At 32.8% G+C, this 21,701-nt stretch overlaps 1 protein-coding gene across 1 annotated transcript in view; it reads left to right on the forward strand.

The window, feature by feature from the left end:
- Positions 1–15,656, forward strand: part of LOC140432414 (transmembrane protein 272-like) — a 31,950-nt gene extending 16,294 nt beyond the window's left edge. Inside the window, exon 6 of the mRNA XM_072520303.1 lies at positions 1,505–15,656. Within this exon, the coding sequence (XP_072376404.1) occupies positions 1,505–1,536 (32 nt within the window). The 3' untranslated portion in view covers positions 1,537–15,656. The remainder of the gene's footprint in view (positions 1–1,504) is intronic.
- The last annotated feature ends 6,045 nt before the right edge of the window (positions 15,657–21,701 follow it).

The raw sequence follows: 21,701 nt of genomic DNA on the forward strand, positions 1-21,701 counted from the left end.
CAATAGAACAAGTGATGGAGTTTCAATATCTAGGCATCACATTATCTAGCTACGGAAAGCTCGAAACTGAAGTGGAATAGAGCAAACAGAGTCTGCCTGAATGAAACAATATGGAGAATTAAAAATATCGGGAAAGAAACGAAAGGCAGAATTTACAAAACAGTCATCAGATCAATAAAGACATACGCGGCAGAAACACGACCTGACACGGAGAGGACAAAAAGGATGTTAGAAACAGCAGAGATGAAAACACTTAGAAAAATTGATGGTAAGACACAGATATACGAGGTCGATGCAAGGCGGAGAACATCAAGAACGGGGTAAGAAATAGAAGAGTAGAATGGAACGATCATATAAGCCGAATGACAACAAATAGAGTAATAAAAACGGCAAGAGACGGTTCCCCAATAGGAAGACAATCAGTAGGAAGACCACGAAAACGATGAAACGACAACTTACTGGAGGCACATTGAAAAACAGACAGAGTCATGTCTACATAAAAAGAAGAAGAAGTTCTTTTAAATCCTTCAAAATGTATAAGATGTACCATTTAAATTAAATAAGTTGAGGGTATTTCCGGTGAAACCGGAAATAAAATAACAAAACAGTAACAAAAAAATATGGCATCAGATGCTAATTGAATGTTATTTTAAAAAACACTTTTTTTTTAAAGTAGAAACACACAAAAAAAAACTTTTATTTACACTAGCAAAGATTTTAGTTACAAATTAAAATGCAATATTCAGACTGAAAGAAAGGTGGTTTTGCAATGCTTTATTTATAATAAATATAATTGCTGAACTGCTCCAGTACATTGCAATCAGTGTTGTAAGAGTCCAGAATGTTCTGTAAGTTGCGTTATGTGTTATTGTACATACTTACATGCAAAGTTTCATGAATATCGTCTCGTTTGTTTCAAAGATAATTATTTGGTTCCATACTTATCACCACTATGTATTCATAAAACCTTGAGGAAAGTAATATTTAGATATACTGCTAAAAAATTTCAGTTTTGATTTAATGAATGAAATATCAATCTCGTAAATTATTGATGGCTTTCTTGTAAATCCGTTGCACTTCATCCATGTTGACTTTATCATTTTGAAATATAAGCTTATTGCATTTTAGAATGAATGGATTTTTTCGTTATTTGGTAATATTTGTATGTATATGAATATTGCTGAATGTTTGAGTAGGTTTTAATTCTAGACAGTTGGTTGTACTACAACAACGTAGAAATCTGATTAATGACGTGCAGCGGACTTAGGGGGAAAATATATACTTTCTAGACTTTCTTAATTGAGGCTATGGAAATATCCTTTACTTGTACGAATCAAAATTGAAATTGGTCAAGGCTTAGAAACAGGGCTTTAGCTAAAATAACATAACCTTAGATCCTCGAATGACAAACAGATCTGATATTAATACTATATTTTTTCTACTTAACATAAGAACTTGATGTCCAATATTATGCAAATATATTTGTTTCTTTTTTGTTTTGTAGATATAAATTTTGTATGCTGGTCAAAGTGTTAAGAAATGATAAAAAAAGAGTGCTTTATCAGAGACAGTCTGATCTTTTTGTATGATCTTTGTCAATATAGATATTATCTACAAACTGGCTATTGTAAATTGTTTTTTTTTCTGCAAAATTTAGTGGGTTGTGCCCGTATTTAAAATTTGAGTCTGATTTTAATCGTTATTTATTAATTTTAGCAAGGCAGCTATAGTAAAAATGAAATTTTATGATATTTTTTGGCCCCTCTAGCTGGAAAATAGCCATAAAATATAACTTTTAATTTATTAGGATTTATTTGACTGTATATTTCTAATTGTATAGGCCATAAACTGTCATACAAATTTCTTACTGGTACATAATCTGTTGTTACAATTTTATGAAATTATACAATTTCCTTAATACTTTGTACGGTGATTTTTTACTTAAGCAAAATGTACTGCTTTAATACTGAGCACTTTTTTATTTGTATGGTTTAAGTGTCAAAACGGCCATGCTTAAGAATCTGTGATATCTTCATTTTTGTAGTTTTTATATTTTATAAGACCACATACTTTTAAAACTTTAGGTTTAAGTATGATATTATCTGAACTATATTGTAGTACATATTTAAAGTCCCATCTTTGTTTTATTAACATATTGGTAAAACTTTTTATTTGCGGTGATTTCTAAAAACCTGAAAAATGGAAGAAAGGCAAATGTTTCATGTTTTTTTATTACGTAATATATGAAAGTGGAAAATGTTTTAAAACAATTGAAAAAATGTTATCAAAATACGAAATAACCTTAGTTATATACAATTTAATAAACCAATTATTAACACCAACCATTTTTGTTATTAAATCGTGCAAAAATATATAATATTCTAAAATAGCCAAAAATTCATTCTACCTAAATAAAATATTCTGCACATGTAGGACAATGTTGCCGCGTATACAATTGTTTTTTGCGAAATATGTTTAATTTAAATTTTAAATATGAGTTACTACTTACTTTAAAATGCCAGTGGATATAATTTCGCGACAACAAGAAAGAAGTGGTGCGTTCGTTCGGTGTGGTCGCGAAATTTCTTCTTAAATTAAAATTCGGTCAGATAACCTACTACTACAGAAAATAAAAAAAGGTTTGTATATCCCGTAGTTATTAGCTGCTTTGTTTTGGGTAATTTTGCAATGAAAATACGATGTTATTATTTTAACGTTGTACCCCAGTTTAAAAAATAAGAAAGAGCAAATTTAGTCCAGTAGAACCCGAGGTATGTCATTTTTATTCGAGCCCTCTAATTTGAAACCGTGTTGGATTTTTTTAAGAGCGCTGCTGGCTCTTCATTCGGCTACCCCCACTCCTATTACTCTAGTTGGAACGAAAATTACTCTTTGTTTACAACACTCCTGTTTAATCAAGTTTCAATAATTTCGTTTGCTAAAAGTTTTGTTAGAAACTTTGACTTTTCTCATAAAAAATTGTTTAAGTTCAGCTCTTATTGTTTTTGATTAACGTAACAGTGATTTTTTGAAGCGAAGGGTTGTATTACTTTTTTCTCTACAGTAAAGTACTGATGAGCGTCACGGAACTGGCGTCACAAGAGGGCGTCGTCACGGGTAGCATGATACAATAGCGCTCCTTGATATCGATTCACTACTCTCGATCAATTCATGTCTATTAGTCATCATATATTTACTTTAAACAGGTTTAAATTAAAAACGGCAAAAAAATGACTAACAAAATATATACTTACATTGCATGAGAAGTAAAATAAAAAATAAACGAATATCTAAAAGATTTGATTCGTAACGATTGTCAAAATTTAATAAATGTCATAAATGTTATCTGATTAAAAACAACATTGAATCGTATGTTTAAATTTTTATAATTCTCATTTTAAAATAATTACATATACCTAAATACACTTATTATTTTTAAACATATTTAGTTTATATAATAATTAAATTTACTATCAAATTATATTTATTTATATTTGGTCTGGATTTGACAGGTTTGTAATAGGTAAACAACGTATGGCTTCTCTGGATAGGTAGTAGGACCTCTTTTTTTCCAAAAGTTTTGTTTTTTAACCAGCTTTCCGAATATTTTTTTTGCAATTTAATTTGATCTAAATTCTACATAGCTATTGTAAATATTTACAAGCTTAAAAAGTGCTATTTATTATTAAATCGTTTTGTGCACATAGCTGTAATTTTTTTAAACTTTTTTCTTATAAAAAAATTAAATCTTGTAAAAAATATTTAACCAATAAAGACGATAAAGCCCTCATGTGCAGGTACATTTAAACAAATTTTAATAAATAATAAAAAAGTTCTTAACAATATTCAAAACAGCGATTTTGTTGTTGTTAATTTTGCAATAACTTTTTTGTTTATTAATCGATTTTAATTCAGCATATCTGATTTTGTGTATCTTTTTCTTTTGAAAAAGTTGTTTATTGGCTTCAATTCTCTAAATAGACAAATTTTTAAGTTATAAACAAAATAATGAGTTTGACGTTTTGATGATATATTTAAAAATAGTTCCACTTAAAAATTGATGAATCCTTAGATGAGAGTCTTTTTGTAATATCTCATATTACACATTTCAACTGTCAAATCCATCTATATAGTTGTTTCGAGTAAAAACTGACTTTATAATAGGATTATAAGATTTCCAACAAGCACTATAAATGATTGTCCCCGGAAGAATTTACTCCTCAATAATTCCTAACGAGTCTCGTTATTGACTATTTAATAACAAAATGAAACTTATCTAATCCAATCAAATGTAAAAATTTAAATTAATATAACAAGTTAAATAACCAATGAAATACAAACTGATACTCCTTATTTCCTTTTAATGGTGCTCAAGATTTGGTATTTTCACAAGAAACAATATTTTTTTAAAACTGTGGCAACTTTGGTTCAAAAAACTATGCAGTACGCGTAGGTATGTCGTTGACAGCAGCTATCAGCTATCATGGAGGATGCACTTTAAGGGCATCAAGGGTACGTCCAAGATGAACGCTGGTTTTCGGAGTCGGACAGCCAACGCCGATCGTCGTCGAGTCGGTGTGCGAATAATTGTTCATATTTAGGCGGACCTCGTCAAAACGAACCTGTGCGCTCAGACGTTTACCGGAATGAACGTTTAATTCTGGGCACCTGACGCCGATGAAATGTTTGTACTCCGCGTAAACTTATTAATTGGATGTGTTTCCCTTCTGATTGGTTTTAACTTCGTTAAAACATTGTCACTAAGCAGCAATAGAGCTGAAGCCTGTTTTCTTGTATGTTCCATGCTACACTGATCAGTCAACTCTCTACACTGTCAGCACAGAAAACCAGCGTTCATAACGGCCATATCCTATCCGCCGCTCGGAGTCAAACAGTCAAATCAAGAATTTGAATCTGACTACCAGTCTTCATGGTGGACGTACCTTAAAGTTGTCAAAATATCAGTTTTTGGATAAAAACTATAGAAAAACTAGGATTGGCTGTGGAAAAATATGCATTCTAAAATGAATAGTAAGTAAACCACAATCCAATATTCAAATATCAGACTAATCCGACGATCTTTGCTAATAAAAAGTTTTACCAACTTTTTTTATTGGGAATTAACCAAACTGTAAAAATTGTAAATACTTTATAATTAAAAAAATATATATGTTTTTAAATTGTGTTTAATTCTCAATAAAAAACTTAAAAAATAGCCCATTTTGGCATTGGTGAAAAAATATTGTTAGACATCTGTCCAGAAGATTCTAAAAATATATATTGAGATCTACACTGTTACTTCTGGATGTGAAACTGATGACATGACAAATAAAATGAATAAAAATTTGTACAGTTGGAATACAGAAATTGTTTTGTTTTGGAAGGCTTTGAGAAATCAACTGAGGCAAAAAAATAGCCGCAAAGGGGAATTGCAGATAGCGGTAAAGAAGTCCCGCGCCTAACTAGTAAAACATTTTTTTGCAAAAATTGTTTTTTATTCATCAAAATAATCTTTTTTAGCGGCGTTACAATCATTCCAATGCTTTTCTAATTTTTCGATGGCTCTCTTGTATACTTGACCGCTGATCCCAGTCCCAACTGTAGTAAATTAAGTAATCATTTTTTGTTGTATGTTTTGTGTAGCACTAGATGTTTTAGAACAGATGTGAGGTGTATCTAATCACTACACACTTGTAAATATTTTTGAATTTAAACGTTTTTTATTGACTACAAATTAACTAAAAATTAACAGCGGTTGAAAGAAAATAAAAAGGTTATATGTATGTGTATTACGTTTGAAAGTTTGAACTCGAATGCCTGCTTTTGTTAACTATTTCAATATAGTCCCTAAGAAAGGAGAGAGTAGTTAAAAAACAGATGAGCCCCACTGGCGCACTCGCGTTTTCAGATATAATTAGCGTAAACATTTTTGTAAACTACGTTGGCTAAATTTTGACCGACTGGCAGTGGCTGGAAATTACTGTGCAACCAAGCATACGTGCTCATAGCCAATGTTTCAATAAAAAAATATTCGCATGCAGTTTATTAACAAGATAAAACTGCATCATTTCAATCAAAAGTGCAGTTTTGAAATTATATAGTCATTTATACATTATTATTTACAAATGGAAAGTTTTAATGAACATACACTCCCATTATTCATCCTTAGTCTTCATTTTTCAATGAAAGAAGTCTGAAGAAGTTATTTGAGTTAATATTTTGTGTTGTATATCAGTGGCGGCCGGTCAGGTGAAGTAGGTGAAGGTGAGGTTCACCAAAAAATATAATTAAATTGAGACAAATAAATAAAAAATGAAAGCAACATTAATATATCTAAATTCTGAAATCAATTATTTATTCTCTTTTAATTAATCTAAAAATTTTAAGCTTTATTAGCGGTACGTACTTGACGGTCAAGTCCTGACCTGTGTCACTAGCCGTGTACTGAATCCTAGTATTGAGGAATAGGTGAATATAATTTTTGAAATTCGGAATGCATCTGCATGAGCGTTCACGGTTGCCATGGCAACGTGACGTCAACCTATCCTTAGTGATAGCTGAGAAAACTGGTACGTGCAGTTCCGACTATAAATATATTATTCGTCTTCACCCACTGTTGGATGTGTATTTGGTATTCCTATTTTTCGGAAATTTCTCTCAGCGACAATATTTTGAAATTTATTCTATTATATAGATATTTTTTATATAGTATAGTGTATAGTATAGTATTTATTTGTTTAGTGCACTTTATTAATACATTTCTCTGTGGTTTGTTTCGGATTTCGGATATAAAGTGTTCTCGTGGATTTCGTTTGAACAAAAATAATTTTAGACAGACATAAATCCAATTAATGACTTCTTCTTCTTCTTCCTATGCCGTCTAGATTAACGGAGGTTGGCGACCACGTTTCTAAAAGTTTCTCTGTCTTTTGCAACGTGGAATAATTCGTCTACAGTCATGTTTGTCCAGTCTCGAATATTTCGCAGCCATGATTTCCTCTTTCTACTTATTCCCTTTTTGCCATCGACTCTATCTTGCATAATGACCTGCAGAAGACTATATTAAATGGTGGCTAAATTAATGACTTGGTGTGTAATATATTAGAGACTCCGTTTAGGCATTGGAAAAATGAAGATAAAAGGGATGTTCTTTTACATGGTCGACCAACCAGTATTTTAAACATCTGCGTCTGATCCAGAGTGGTCGGCTGCAATCAGCATCTGACTCAGAGTGGGCGGCTGAATAGAAACTCACCAACCCGTTTAAGCAGGCGTGGTGATTTAATCGCCAAAAAACTCTCAATGAAATGTCAAGGTTCAGAACTAAAATACCCCAGGCAAGCAGAACGAATCGTATCTAGTATAAGTGCCCTAAAAAACTGTTTTCAAGTTATTAGGGCCCTAAACTCTATACATTTTTTTAATAAATTTTTAATGAGTTTTGGGCGCGACGTAGGTACCAAACCTCCTTTTGGTCCGGCAAGCTTTCCTCATCTTCACCACTTTTTTAGGCCACGAGCCGCCGCTGTTGTATATTTCCGACAATGAATCTGTCAAAATATTCCCAAACTGAGCAAAAATACTATAAAACTATTTATCTTTGCCTTCAAAATAGGCTTCAAATTCAGCGATTATTTTCTCATCAGAGTGATCTCTTGCCACGGAGCATTTTTAGATAAAAAAAACGTGGTAGTCACTAGCGACCAGATCTGGACTATAGGGTGGGTGCCGAAGCAATTCAAAACCCAATTCGTCCACTTTTGTTATCGTTTTTATCAACTTGTGACAGGGCACATTGTCTTGGTGAAACAACAATTTTTTTAACAAACGACACCTTTCCTTTGCGATTTCGCTATTCAAATGTTCCAATAAACCAATGTAGTAGTCGCTGTTGATTGTTTCCTCATGTTTCAAATAGTCGATGGCAATAATTCCTTGCTGGTTACAAAATACAGGGGCCATAACCTTCCCGGCGGTTTGTTGCGTCTTTGATCACTTTCGACGGCTTTTTCCGGGTGCTGTCCTCTGAGATGAACGCCGATTTGGTTCCGAAATGAAGTGATAGATTCATGTTTTATCCATTATGACATATCGATGTAAAAACTCGAAGTCATTCCGATTAAACATGTCCAAACAGCGCCGAGATTTATCAATGCCTTGTTGTTTTTGCTCTGGTATAAGAAAATGCAGCACCCATTTGGAAAAGAGCTTTCTTATACCCAAATGTTCCTTTATACGACAAAATGTTCCCCTTTGATATCTTTAGAGTGTCAGGTATCTGTTGCAACTTCACTTTGTGGTTTTGCCATAATTTTTAGTATTTTTCGAGGATTTCGATTTTTCGGGAATAACTGTCTGGTTTGGTCTTCCAGAGCGCCCTGCATCGTTGGTGTCTGTACGACCGCGTCTGCATTCAGCAAACCATAGTTTAATGGTTGCTTCAAAGCAGATTGCTTTGAATCAATTGTTTATAAAAATTACTTCACTTTAAAAAGTAGCTTCACTTCAAGCACTTTAACTCAATAATCCGAATCACATGAAATTTTGAGACTATGCTTTTGAAAGTTGCCACTACCGAAATGCCATGTGGGGTACTGAAATTTATTAACCGACGTAATAAGTGAGGAAGGTCTCGAACATTGGAGACTATGTGTATACCAAGATCTAGAAGAAAAAATGTTCAATTATAGAAAAAAACCAAAAAACAAAATATGATTTCAGGGAAATCATATAATGTGGACGTAAATCACCACAGCAAATCATATGATATGAAGGCCCCAGACCAAAACCAAGTAATGAAGATGACTCAACAAAGATATCCGAAAGCCTAAACCTGATAAAGACCAATTCGACCAATGGAACAATTTCAATTCTATAATATATAGGAATCATCATCATCATTCTGGCTTTACAACCCTGCGTCTGTCCTAGTCTCCTCAAAAATTTCTCTCCAGTCGTCCCTATCCATCACCTTTCTCCGCCAAGCACGTATTCTCATATTTCTCATGTCTTTATCGATGTTATCAAGGAACCTTGTTCTGAGCCTTCCTCTTATTCTCGAATCAATGGGTCTATCAAGGAGCGTTTTTCTAGCTGGGTCATTTTGTTCCATCCGCATTACATGTCCTATGCACCTCAGACGTCCTAATATGTTTTACGATATCAGGTTCCTGGTATATTCTATAAAGTTCTAAGTTGTATCGTCTTCTCCACACTCCATTGTCATTCACTGCTCCATAGATTTGCCTTAGTACTTTTCTTTCAAAACATCCTAACATGTTTTCATTATTTTTTGTTAGAGTCCAGGTCTGTGAACCATATGTTAGGACTGGGTGTATTACTGTTTTGTAGAGTTTTATTTTTATATTTTTGTATTTCTCGATATAATTGTGGATTCAAGGAGGAGATTGAGCAAAAAATAGCATCTGTTGGCCGTGCAAATTCTGCGGTTTATCTCTGCGGTAGTATTATTTTCAGTGTTAAGGAGCGCTCCCAGGTGTACAAATTCGTTCACTGCTTCGATGAGTCGTTTTCTATAAAGAGTGGTCGTAGTATTTGTGGTTGCGTGCTTATTTTCATATACTTCGTTTTGCTGGTGTTTATTATTAAACCCATTTTTGTAGCTGATTCTTATAATGCTACATACGCCTCTCGTACAGCGTTTACCGTTCTCCCAACAATAACCACGATTTGCACTGATTTATTATATATTGAATAAGGGCTTGTGATTAGTGACATACGTATTACTTTTTCCAGAGCCAGATTGAACAGTATACAGAAGAGAGGCTCTCCCTGGAGCAGCCCGTTATTTGTTTTAAAAGGTTCAGAGAGTTCCCCCTGAATTCGTACTTTACATTCAACTTTTTCACGAGTTAGTTTTGTTAAATGTACTAACTGATTTGGTATTCCTAGCTCTTTCACTGCTTTGAATATTTCTCTTCTATTCACAGGATCGTAGGCTGCTTTGTAGTCTATAAATATGTGATGAGTATCAATGCCATATTCCAATGTTTTTTCCAAAATTTGTTTGAGGGTTGCAATCTGATGAATTGTAGATTTACGACCTCTGAAACCAGCCTGGTATTTTCAAAGCATTCAAAGATATCTCCTTTTTTGTGTAAGGTGCAAAGTATTCCAATCATTGGGGAGGGATTTCTGTGTCCATATTTCTTTTATAAGCTGCTGTAATGCCATTATGGTATCATGGCCACCTTCTTTATATAATTTAGCTGGGAGATTATCTATTGCGGGTGATTTGTTTCTGGTCAGTTTTTTAACTGCCAATATATAGGAATAAACTTTTCAAACCAGTCAAACTTTTGATGTTCAGTTAATCATTTAGACCGGAAAAACAGAAGATTTAACTTACCATTTTGATAAAAATCTACACCTTTTTTTCACCATATTTTTATTCGAGTAATGATTTAAATACTTGATAAATACAAATAAATTTTAAAATTAATATTTTACATACATAGGTTAAGAGCGCAGGCCAAAATTTCGGGCCAATGCTTTTTAAATGCATTAATTTTTTTCGAATCCTGAGTAAACTAATAAGTATTTTTGAAAAATTTAAACGCAGAATGAAAGAATACATTATTACCGAGGGCCGAAAGTCCCTGAAAACTTCTATAATGTTTATTTTAAGTGAAAGAGAAGAGAAAATTTAGTGTGATTTTTAATTTCAAATATCTCATTGAAAAAACTTTTTGTTTATTCTAAGGGACTTTCGGCCCTCGGTAATAATGTAATCTTTTATTCTGCGTTTAAATTTTTCCAAAATATTTGTTAGTTTTCTCAGGATTCGAAAAAAATGAATGCATTTAAAAAGCATTCCCCGAAATTTTGCGCCTACGCTCTTAACCACAAAAGTTTTTCAAACCACAGGTTGACGTTTTATAGATTATATTTTACTTAGTTATCAAATGTCACATCAGTTATTTCATTAGTCATCAAAACTCCCTTTAGTACTTTAACAACTGCCACAGAACGAATTTTTTGACGTCGTAACAATGTTTAGAACCTTATAATTACAAAATAGGATTTGAATATTAAATAACATTACAGAATTTGTTGAACGTACGGACTGCAAATTGCAGAGGTGCAAAATATACAAATTTTGCAAAGTATGAACTTATCACATGATTGTGATCGGACGCATGATACTATGATTAAGAAGATAAGATATTGCGCATAAGTCGTGACGTAATTGGAGAGTTGCACGTTCGTAATCTCAGTTTTTTGTATGTCAATAGATAATCTTTAATAAATAGTTTGGAGATATCCTTTTGTGTACGATTATTGTAATTATTAAATCTTTATTTAATATTATTATTTTGCTAATTGAATAATTTCATCACAGAATGCATAAAAATCCCATTTAACTTTAACAAGAATTCAAATTTTACTCTCCAATGACGGCATGCGCGAACACGACCGATTTTGTGCTACGGGAAGATCCTATCTTGTTAGTCGTCATCATGATCGGACGTTAGTTCCATTAATTTTAAAATGGCACCACTGTGGTCATATTAATTTTCAAAAATTTGCTGCAAACGTGTGAGTTCACGATTAAAGTTCCAGTCTGGAACTAATCATCATAATAAAAATATCATTCTGTGGAAGCGGCTAATGTTCAATTTCTGTGACGATTAATTTTTAGTCTGTTTACAATTATAAGATATTAAGTGGGACTTTAAAGATGTAGTGTATATTTATGTTTTAAACGTAGTGAGTCATTCCATATAGTCAAAATATTAGTGTACATATTGTTATACTTGCAGTGATAGGTAACAATGTAAAAACAGGTACATAAATATTTTTAGTTTGTGTAGATGTTGTAAAACAAAATCTGGTAGGTAATTATTGAAATAACCGTTATTTTTCTTGAATGGTTTTAGTCTGTTAAACTAAAGTTTGGATTAAACACCTAACCCTTTTTATGTAGTTTTTTTTTAGTAAATGCCTTAAGTAAAATTGTTTTTTTTTGTCTTTACAAAGAATCTAACGTTTGCAGCGCAAAATACCGATCCGATATAAAAAAAGTCTTTAATAGAAAAATCTCTATCTGACCACAAGTTCGGCAAATCACGGATCTGTCCATTACGCTGAGTCAGAGTTACTACTTTATAAATTATAGAATTTATTGTATCACGAATTTCTACAAAGGTTTAATTGACGATAATTTAATTGCGGTAGTGTTATTTTCAGTGTTAAGGAGCTCTTCGATGACGTCGTTTTATATTACAAGTGGTCGTAGGATTTGTGGTTGCGTGATCATTTTCATATACTTCGTTTTGTTGGTGTTTATTATTGAACCCATTTTTGTAGCTGTTTCTTTTAGTGCTATATATACGCCTCAAGTACAGCGTTTTCCATTCTCCCAATAATATTGATATCATCACTGATTTATTATATTCAACCTGTGGTTGTGATTTGGGACATACGTATTACTTTTTCCATAGCTAGATTGAATAGTATATAGGAGAGAGGTTCTTCCTGGCGCAGCCCGTTATTTGTTTTAAAAGGTTCAGATAATTCCCGCTGGATTCGTACTCTACATTCAACATTTTCAAGAAAAGTTAGTTTTGTTAAATTTACCAACTGATTTGGTATTCCTAACTCTGTCATTGCTTTGAACAGTTCTCTTCTATTTACATAGTCGTAGCCTGCTTTGTAATCTATAAGTATGTGATCAGTATCTATGCCATATTCCAGTGTTACTTCTAAAATTTGTCTCAGGATTGCAATCTGATGTATTGTCCATTTACCACCTCTGAAACCAGCCTGGTTGTTTCCTACTATCCGTTCTGTATATGATGCAATACGGTGACATAGTACTGTGGAAAATATTTTATACGCTGCATTTATAAGGGTAATTCCTCTGTGATTAAAGCATCCAAATATATCTCCTTTAAAAAAAAGGAGATATTTCATGATCATTAGTGAATAATTTTCATATTATACAGGGTGGTCCTTAAGTAATTGTACAAAAAGAAACAGTAGATTTAAGCCAAATTGCTTTAATAAAATGTTGATATTAAGAAAGATACAGGGTGTTAAAGTGCAAATTTAAAATTTTATTTTTCGCTATAACTTTGATGTTTGTAAACATTTATGTATAAAAATTTACAACTGGGTACTTTTAAATATGAGAAATTATAATTTGATGCACACTTTGATGTAACTGATAGAGGGCGCCACATATGTGGTATAAATTTGCACTTACCTTCTATGCTCTTTATGTTATCTATATTTGGGACAAAAATTGTTAAAGATACGTTATTTTAACAAAAAAAAGGTATACCTGTTAATAACTTCAAAACTTAACAGTTTTCGAGATAATCGCATTTTACAAATCAGCTGCATAATTCTGATTTAAGGCAATTACTCCAGGCAACGAAGAAAAAATAGACAAAATCATTAATACTTCTGAATTTTGATATAAAATACCTTTAACTAAAGTTAATAGTTAACGAAATATTAAATAAAATAAATATATCAGCAGGATAATTAATAATAGGATTTGGCAAAATAACGGAATAATAGGATTTTACATCAACCATTTTACGTTTTATGTTAAATTAAAGTCATAATCAAAACATTTTTTTACAAACCAAATTAAGAAATAGTTAAACTAAATAACATAACTTTTTGTCAAAGTAAGTGTTCGATATGTCCACCATTTTGTTTAATTCATTTGTCAATATATTCCATAAAAGATCGTCTCATATTAAATAGCATCATTGGTTCTAAAGAAACTGCTGCAGTATTTATTTCTTCCCATAGTTGGTTGCGAATGTTTATGGGATTCTTATAGACAAGTTGTTTTAATGCGCCCCATACACCAAAATCTAGTGGATTAAATTCTGGGTTACGTGGTGGCTATAATGTATAATGGATGGATATATTCTTTTGGATACATATCCAAATCTTATGGTATATTATGGAATTACTTCTTATTTGTTGCAGAGGTTAAATAATGTATTAAACTGTGATTTATCTCGTTCATTGGTTACTTATAATACACACGGAATAACCTATCGATGACATTACTTATTTATATGATTACGTTACAGCTTACGAGTAGCTATAATCACATCTCGAACAAATGGAGAACATTATGATTTACTAACGAACTAATATTATGCTGAACTAAATTGCCTGTGTGTTTACTATATTTATAACAATATCGGTGATTAGGCCAACGATGATGTTTTTGTAAAAATGCTGAGGCTTTAAGGTTAGATTTGTAGCAAAATTATAACGAAACAAGACACATAGGTATGTGTTATTCAATACCTGTGCTCTAGTTTCTATTTGTCCAAATGAAAATGGTTAAACAATTTACGTAATAAATAATATGTATTATTTTCGGATTTTTTATGAATTAAATAATTATATCAATATCTCACCACATTGCCAAGGAATATGACTACCACGACCAATCCAACATTCAGAAAAGTTGTATTTAACTATGTCTCTCTAGAATGTGGTGGTGTACCATCTTGCATAAACCACATATTTTGGGTTTTCACAATTTTACAATAGAGAAAAAGTAATACAACGCCATTATAGAAACTTAAGGAGCGATAGAAAAGGGAAATTGTAAACATAATGAAGGCCACCGTCTGACTACGGACACGGCACCTAAAGAGGAAGATGAAGAATCTTTTCTCCAATAAGACATTTAGCACCCATAACAAAGCATTTTGTGATGTTACCTTATCATCTTTGAGTTGTTTTAATAAGAATAAACTATGAATTATGCTTATCTACAGGTATTCAGTGTCAGTGCTTTACCGCACAAATGTCAAACTAAGAATCATTATGCAGCTGACTTATAAAATGCGATTATCTCGAAAACGGTTGAATTTTCAGGTTACTAACAAGTATACATTTTCTTTGTAAAAATAATGTATCTTTAATATTTGTTAACACAAATAGAGCTAACTTAAAGAGCAAAAAAGTTAAGCGCAAATTTATGCTACACATGTGGCATATGCGGCGATCTCTATTAGTTACATTAAAGTATGTATAAAATTATAATTTATCCTACTTTAAGGCATCCAACTTTAAATTTTTGTCCAAAAATATTCACAAACGTAAAAGTTATAGCGAAAAATAAAATTTTAAATTTCCACTTTAACATTTCCACTCTTAATATCAACATTGTATCAAAGCAAGTTGGCTTAAATCGTAATATTTTAAAGTGCAGAATCTACGGTTTCTGTTTGTACAATTACTTAAGGACCACCCTGTATATGTTGTTACACTTTGTCACAGGATGTGATCAAGATTATCATTTATGTGGCCAATACCAAACTTCTTCTTCTTTGACATGTGTGTTATATGCAACAATTGCAAAAAAGATATTTACTTTATCTAATGATCTGGTATTACATTTTGCCCATCACTGTATAATAGATATTAAGTTATATACTTTGTCTAAGTACCAACCAAAATACAAAAATTAAATATCCCATGTATGAGTTCAAATAATATAAAATAGGTGGGATATGTACATATTTTTATGATTTAGAATTTAAACATTCATACACCCTTACAATTTACTTAAAACCATTATATTGCCTGCATAATTTGTTTTAAATTTTTGAAGACTGTTTCAATTGAAATATTATTGAATAAATGTTTATCAGAATATAATTTTATTTCATTTAAACCTGTCACTGAAAAATAGATAATATAATAAATACTATGCCAGGTAAATTTTATTTAACACCATTATCATTCAGTTTACGTTTTGCATAGTTTGCAATGAGTTCCAGTTTGTTGTCATATTATTGTATATTAAAATGGCCCCTTGGGGGATGATTTGATTCTCTCTTATCTGCGAGATATGATACCGGGATCAAGTCACCCAGAATCTCCTTATATATGAGTGTTTTTTTATTTTGTAGATATGCCACGTCAATACAAAAGGAGGAAAGGAGCCAAGCAAAGAACACCAGTCGACAGCCAGAGGTTAAAAGAGAACGGCATAACGGTACGTCTCTCAAGGGAACATCAAGTCGTTATCAAATAAATGTTATGACATTAAAAAGATACGTTCGCCGACCACGATCCGAAAATGTTGAAATAACCTTCTCTTATGATTACAAGAAGGCTCAAATATTTACAAATGCAGAGGAAAATATGTTTAAATATTTTTATATGTTGCCAGCAAATTACACCATGGCCTTACAACCAAAGCAAAAGAACTGACGTTCGAGTTTACCGTAAGGAATAATAAAAAAAAAACCTGCTTCGTGGAATAAACATAAGCAAGCCAGTTACGACTGGCTATACGGATTTCTGAAGAGGATGAAGACCTTATCATTACGCTCTCCGGAAGCAACCGGTCTCTCTAGAGCAACTAGCTTCAACAGAAAATATTAAAATTTTTCGGAAATTTAAAGACAGTTCTTGAAAACAATGGTATTGGAAAGCAATTTGGGACGTGAACGAAACTGGACTTTCAACTGTCAATAAATCAAAGAAGGTCATTGCATGCTAAGGTGAAAAAGAGGTTGGTCAAATTACGACAGGGGAACGTGGAGCAACAGTAACTGTTGTGTAATCCACTTTATCTCAGTTTGATGTTGCACAACCAGCCATAGATAACAATAACCAACCTACTTCTACTGGCACGTTCACGACCCCTAAAATAATTAGACCACATTCCTCAAGTGGATCGATTTAACATAATCAACAACTGCGACCAACAGTAATAATACAAAAACCAGCCTTCTAATTCCTGTTTATTTTGTGAAGTATTTTCACTTACAGATCACATCCTGTAAGTGGAGATACTTCATAAAGTCTTCTTAAAATCTATATTAAAGAAGCTTTACTAAAATGAAAACATACATATATGTTCAGGAATAGGAATACTTTTAACATATGCAACAGTATTTAGCCTACAGTTTGCAGATGACCAGGAAGGCTATAAAAAAGCAGAATAAGTACTCTCTTATACGATTCAGAAACTTGAGAGATTGGTGGAAAAACCTAAAAGAATAATTCAAGCGACCGAAATGGATGCATTTAGAAGATTGGATCGAGATATCAAGAATGGAGAGAGTTAAAATTGAAAATACCAATATAATAAATAACAAATGGGATTTCAGGACACAATCGTTATCGCAATCCGTAAACTACGTCGTAGAGAAGAGGCAGCGGGGGACTTACTTATTACGACGGTATACGACAGGAGTGTGGGGGGCATGAGTACACAACCTACGTCGTTTGGTGTATTTCAATTATCTCTCTAAATATAATTTTTTACTAGCTTCTACCAGAAGACAACATTATTGAAAGTATCAGATAATCATATAAAATTGTAAAGTTTAAATATTTATAAAATAAGAATATTAAGTATATATATATATATATATATCAAAAATAAAATAAAACTTTATTTTATATATATATATATAGACCTATATATATATATATATATATATATATATATATATATATATATATATATATATATATATATATATATATATATATATATATATATATCTAGATATATATAAAATAAAGGTAAAAGGTATCGGCATAGCTCGCAACAAAGGAAAAAAATATAATAAAATATGTGTATACGTATAACCGTATATACGTATTTCTGACTATTGGTCGTCGTCAGTACGGTGCAGCCAAGTTAGAAAACGAGCATATTAACTTGGGAAAGGATCACATATATCACATTTTTCTTATATATGTATATATAGATACATTACATTATATATATATATATATATATATATATATATATATATATATATATATATATATATATATATATATATATTAGAAAATCCAGAATTAACATTGAATTTTCTAAAAAATCAATGAAAATGGGGGTCATGAGTTGCAATTGCGACGTCGACATGAGTGTCTCGACTGTAAAACGAAGCTTTGCGACGAGGAGGGTGGAAGATATTGAAAAGTCCAAATTTTTTACGTCGTAGTTTATGGAGGTTCCCCAACTTGTCAAGGTTAAGTACGGAAACGTACAGAGAATGAACGGGAACACATTATCTACCTAAACAATCACTTAACTATATCATCACCACATTAGGGGAAAGGCACCAAATTTGAGACACGTTTTTTGAAAAACAAATATAATACAGAATATTCAAAAGTTTTTAAAACATTTCAAAAACTTAAATTTAATGTTTCTAGAACACAACAAAAAAAATTAAGCGAATAAAACATATATTTTTGCAAAAAAATACATTTAATTTTTTTGCGACATTTAACATTAAAAATAAAAGGTGTCCTAATTTGGGATAGCCAGGTATCTAAACTTGAGGCAGGTACCTTAATTTGAGATACTATTCAAAAAAGCCCTTTCCTTCGCAGAAAAGGCAAATAAATGTGCTGGACTTTATTTCTCCACAGTCTTCATGTGCCCACCTGCCACATTGGTAACACTTTGCCCATCGTTCGCCATATCTATCGTCGGAAAATTTGCCGGTGCAAAATAAACATTCCGCGTCGTCTTCTCCACTTTCGTTGGACGATGAATCAGCTAATGGAAAGTCTTCACTGCTATCTGAGCTTGAACTCGAAGAAACTTTCCGCTTCCTTCTTGATGTTTTGCCTTTTGATGTAGAAGGTTGACCTACGTCTTCATCTGCTCTTTCTTCTTCGGGCGTTGCTGTTTTTTTTGATCTAACACCTTTTGTTGAAATGTTTTTTTCTGGAGCAAATACACAATCCAAGTTTAGCTGAGGTACTAGTTTTTTTGCTTTTTTCTTCTGCAAACTTTGCTCTAATTCTTCTTTGTAGGGTGTTAGAGTAATTACTGAAGCCTTTCCTGATCTGGCATGTGGTTTTTTAGTGGTATCTCTCTTATATGTAGGGATTGGACAGATGTCTTTCGGAGAAACAAGTTGTTGATGAGGTAGTGGTGGACTAGGAGTTCTATGTTCTCGCATTGGATGATTTGGTTGTTCATGGTTTGGTTCTATTATTTGTTCGTCCCTTTCGTTTTGTGTTTCTAAGTGCTCTTGAATTCCAAATTCAAAGTCCCTAAAAATATGGCGACAAATAGGGACCAGTCCAGTTTTTCGGAAACCATTGCAAGATATTTCCATCGTCGCAGCTTTGTTATACGCTCTACAAAAAATACTGGCAACGGCATAATACCACACAACACTTAACTGATTTTCTCTAAGCCAGTTTTCTATTTCTTGTGCGTAGTAAGTTTTCAGCGGTGCCATGAAAGCAATATCCAACGGTTGCATTTTATGTGTAGAATGTGGTGGGAGGCAAATAATCGTCACATGATTTTGTTTGGCCAAATCTATTAGAGCAACGTTTCTCGTATGAGAATAGTGACCATCAAGGACGAGAAGAACAGGGTCTGCAGCTGAAGGTTTAGTGAATTTTATGAAGTGTTGAAGCCATCTAGTGAAAATATCAGCCTGTACCCAACCTGACACATGGCATTCTGCGACTGCTCCCGTAGGAGCTCCTAGCATCAACTCTGTTTTCATATTTTTTCTAGGGAAGATTAATAATGGTGGTACGAAAACTCCTGCAGCAGTCATACATGTAATAGCAGTAATCAGCTTGCCTCTTTCTGCTGAAGTAAGGGACGAAACCTGCTTCTTCCCTTTCATGGAAATTACTTTGCTATGTTTATGTTGAACAATTGTAAGGCCCGTTTCGTCTACATTGAATATACGTTGTGCAGGGTTAGTAAGCTTAAGATATTCTGGTTCATACAGGTCAAAGAACTTGCATACATTTTCAGGAGTAAAAGATTTTACTCGAGCACATGACATTCCCTGAGGAGTACGCATTGAAAGCGTAGGATGCCTTTTCAGAAAGAGCCTCAACCATTTCTTTCCGGCTGATTTTTTGACTCCGCTAAATGGATGTGGTATTGAGTTTCGTATTGCAAGTTGAAATCCCAGTCGTTTTATATCACGCGCTCTTAGCCTGAAATAACGTTGCTTCATAGTTAGGGCATACTCAACCAACTCATTTTCTAATTTCAAAGGAAGAATAGGTCGGCGGCCAATTGATATCCCGACGAGTTCTTCTGGAGTCTTGTCTGATTTTACACATCGTTCTAAGGTACCTTTTGGTACTCCAAAAACTTTTGAGGCCTTCAAATAGCCCATCTCTCTATTTCTTACTGTATTTAAAGCCCGTATCATATCATTTGCGTTCCATTTTTTATTTTTTGGTGGCATCTACAAACAAAAAAACACATAAAAATAAAAATTTTACACGGGGTCCTAATTTGAGACACTCTCAAATTTGGAACCTACAGGTATCTCAAATTAGGATTTTTCCGTTAAAAATAAAATGCATTTTTGTTGGTTATGTATGCCACACAATTACCGTTTAATTTGCATAAAATGTATTAACGAATATTAAACTAACAAAAAAAAATAATTGGAGTAAATGTAATCATCTTACCAGATCTACCACTACTGCACAGAATGATCAGTTTTCAATATTTTCACTAGATGTCACCCTATCGTACACAAATATACGACGGTGTTTCAAATTAGGCGCCTGTCTCGAATTCGGTGCCTTTCCTCTATCAAAAAAAGGGACGTCCAAAAAGAACTTGGAACAAGAGAATTCGTAAAGCCATGAGTGTGAAGGACTTGGAGGATGGACAATGGGAAGATCGAAGAAAATGAATAGAATAGAAATATCTTTATTCACAAGATTCGGTTGACAAACAAATAATTGACTTCAATTACAGTAAACAATGTCGTAATATAAATGTAATACTTAAAAAATATACAATTTTGAGCTGGAAATTAATGTACATATTTATAATGGGTCATTAATTTGCTCAGATCCTTGCCTTGGGAGTTGCGAGTACACGCAAAGCAGCAGCCATTGATACATTAGTAAAAAAATTCTTTGGAATGGTGGAAAAATGCACCAGGAGAAAGACAGGCTAAAGAAATCATTAAGGGACAATCAGACAAATTCACAGTCGACTTACTGAGCCATAATCAAGAGACTGTGATAGTGAAACCGGAGCTTTAGGTTCCAAAAACATTTGAGTCATATGGGCTTGAGGAATAGGATACTTGTCGATTCTGTCTCACAAGGCTGTGGTATCTAGAACTCATAGAGGAAAAACCAAAAGTATCTCTATATGAAAGGACCCCTCTTAAGGCTGTAGAAACTCGTTAACAGAATAGGATCTTAGGAATAGCTTTAAGTGACAAAAGGAAGCACAATAGATCTGTAAAGGTCGCAGTGTGTTGGGCCGAGAGCCGCCCTAGTTGTAATCTGTAATGTGGCTGTAATCTGACAACAAATCGAGATTTAATTCTATTTCACACTAGATGTCAGATATTTCCCTAGTAAAGGCAAAATCTAACCAATCAGGTATTTTAAGTTGGTTCACCTGTTAAATATAATTCATATACTATTGTACAGAAGATGTCGCCCTTAAGGGCTGGTATGTATTGAACACCAAGCTATGTTTTTAGAATTCCAATCTCCTACTACTAGGAATTGTGACCCCAGCAAAGGAAGATATTCTTCTTAGTCTTCAAATGAAATGGTATATATGCCTTGGTGGATCATAGATTGCTGTCACTGTTACTGTCAGTGATTTAGTTTTACACTTACAGCAGTACTTTGTATTTTATCTGTAGCATAAGATTCAACTGCAGTCTTCAATAGGTTGCCTGATGATATTTGCT

Source organism: Diabrotica undecimpunctata, chromosome 1, assembly GCF_040954645.1.
Source record: "Diabrotica undecimpunctata isolate CICGRU chromosome 1, icDiaUnde3, whole genome shotgun sequence".
NCBI classification, from domain to species: domain Eukaryota; kingdom Metazoa; phylum Arthropoda; class Insecta; order Coleoptera; family Chrysomelidae; genus Diabrotica; species Diabrotica undecimpunctata.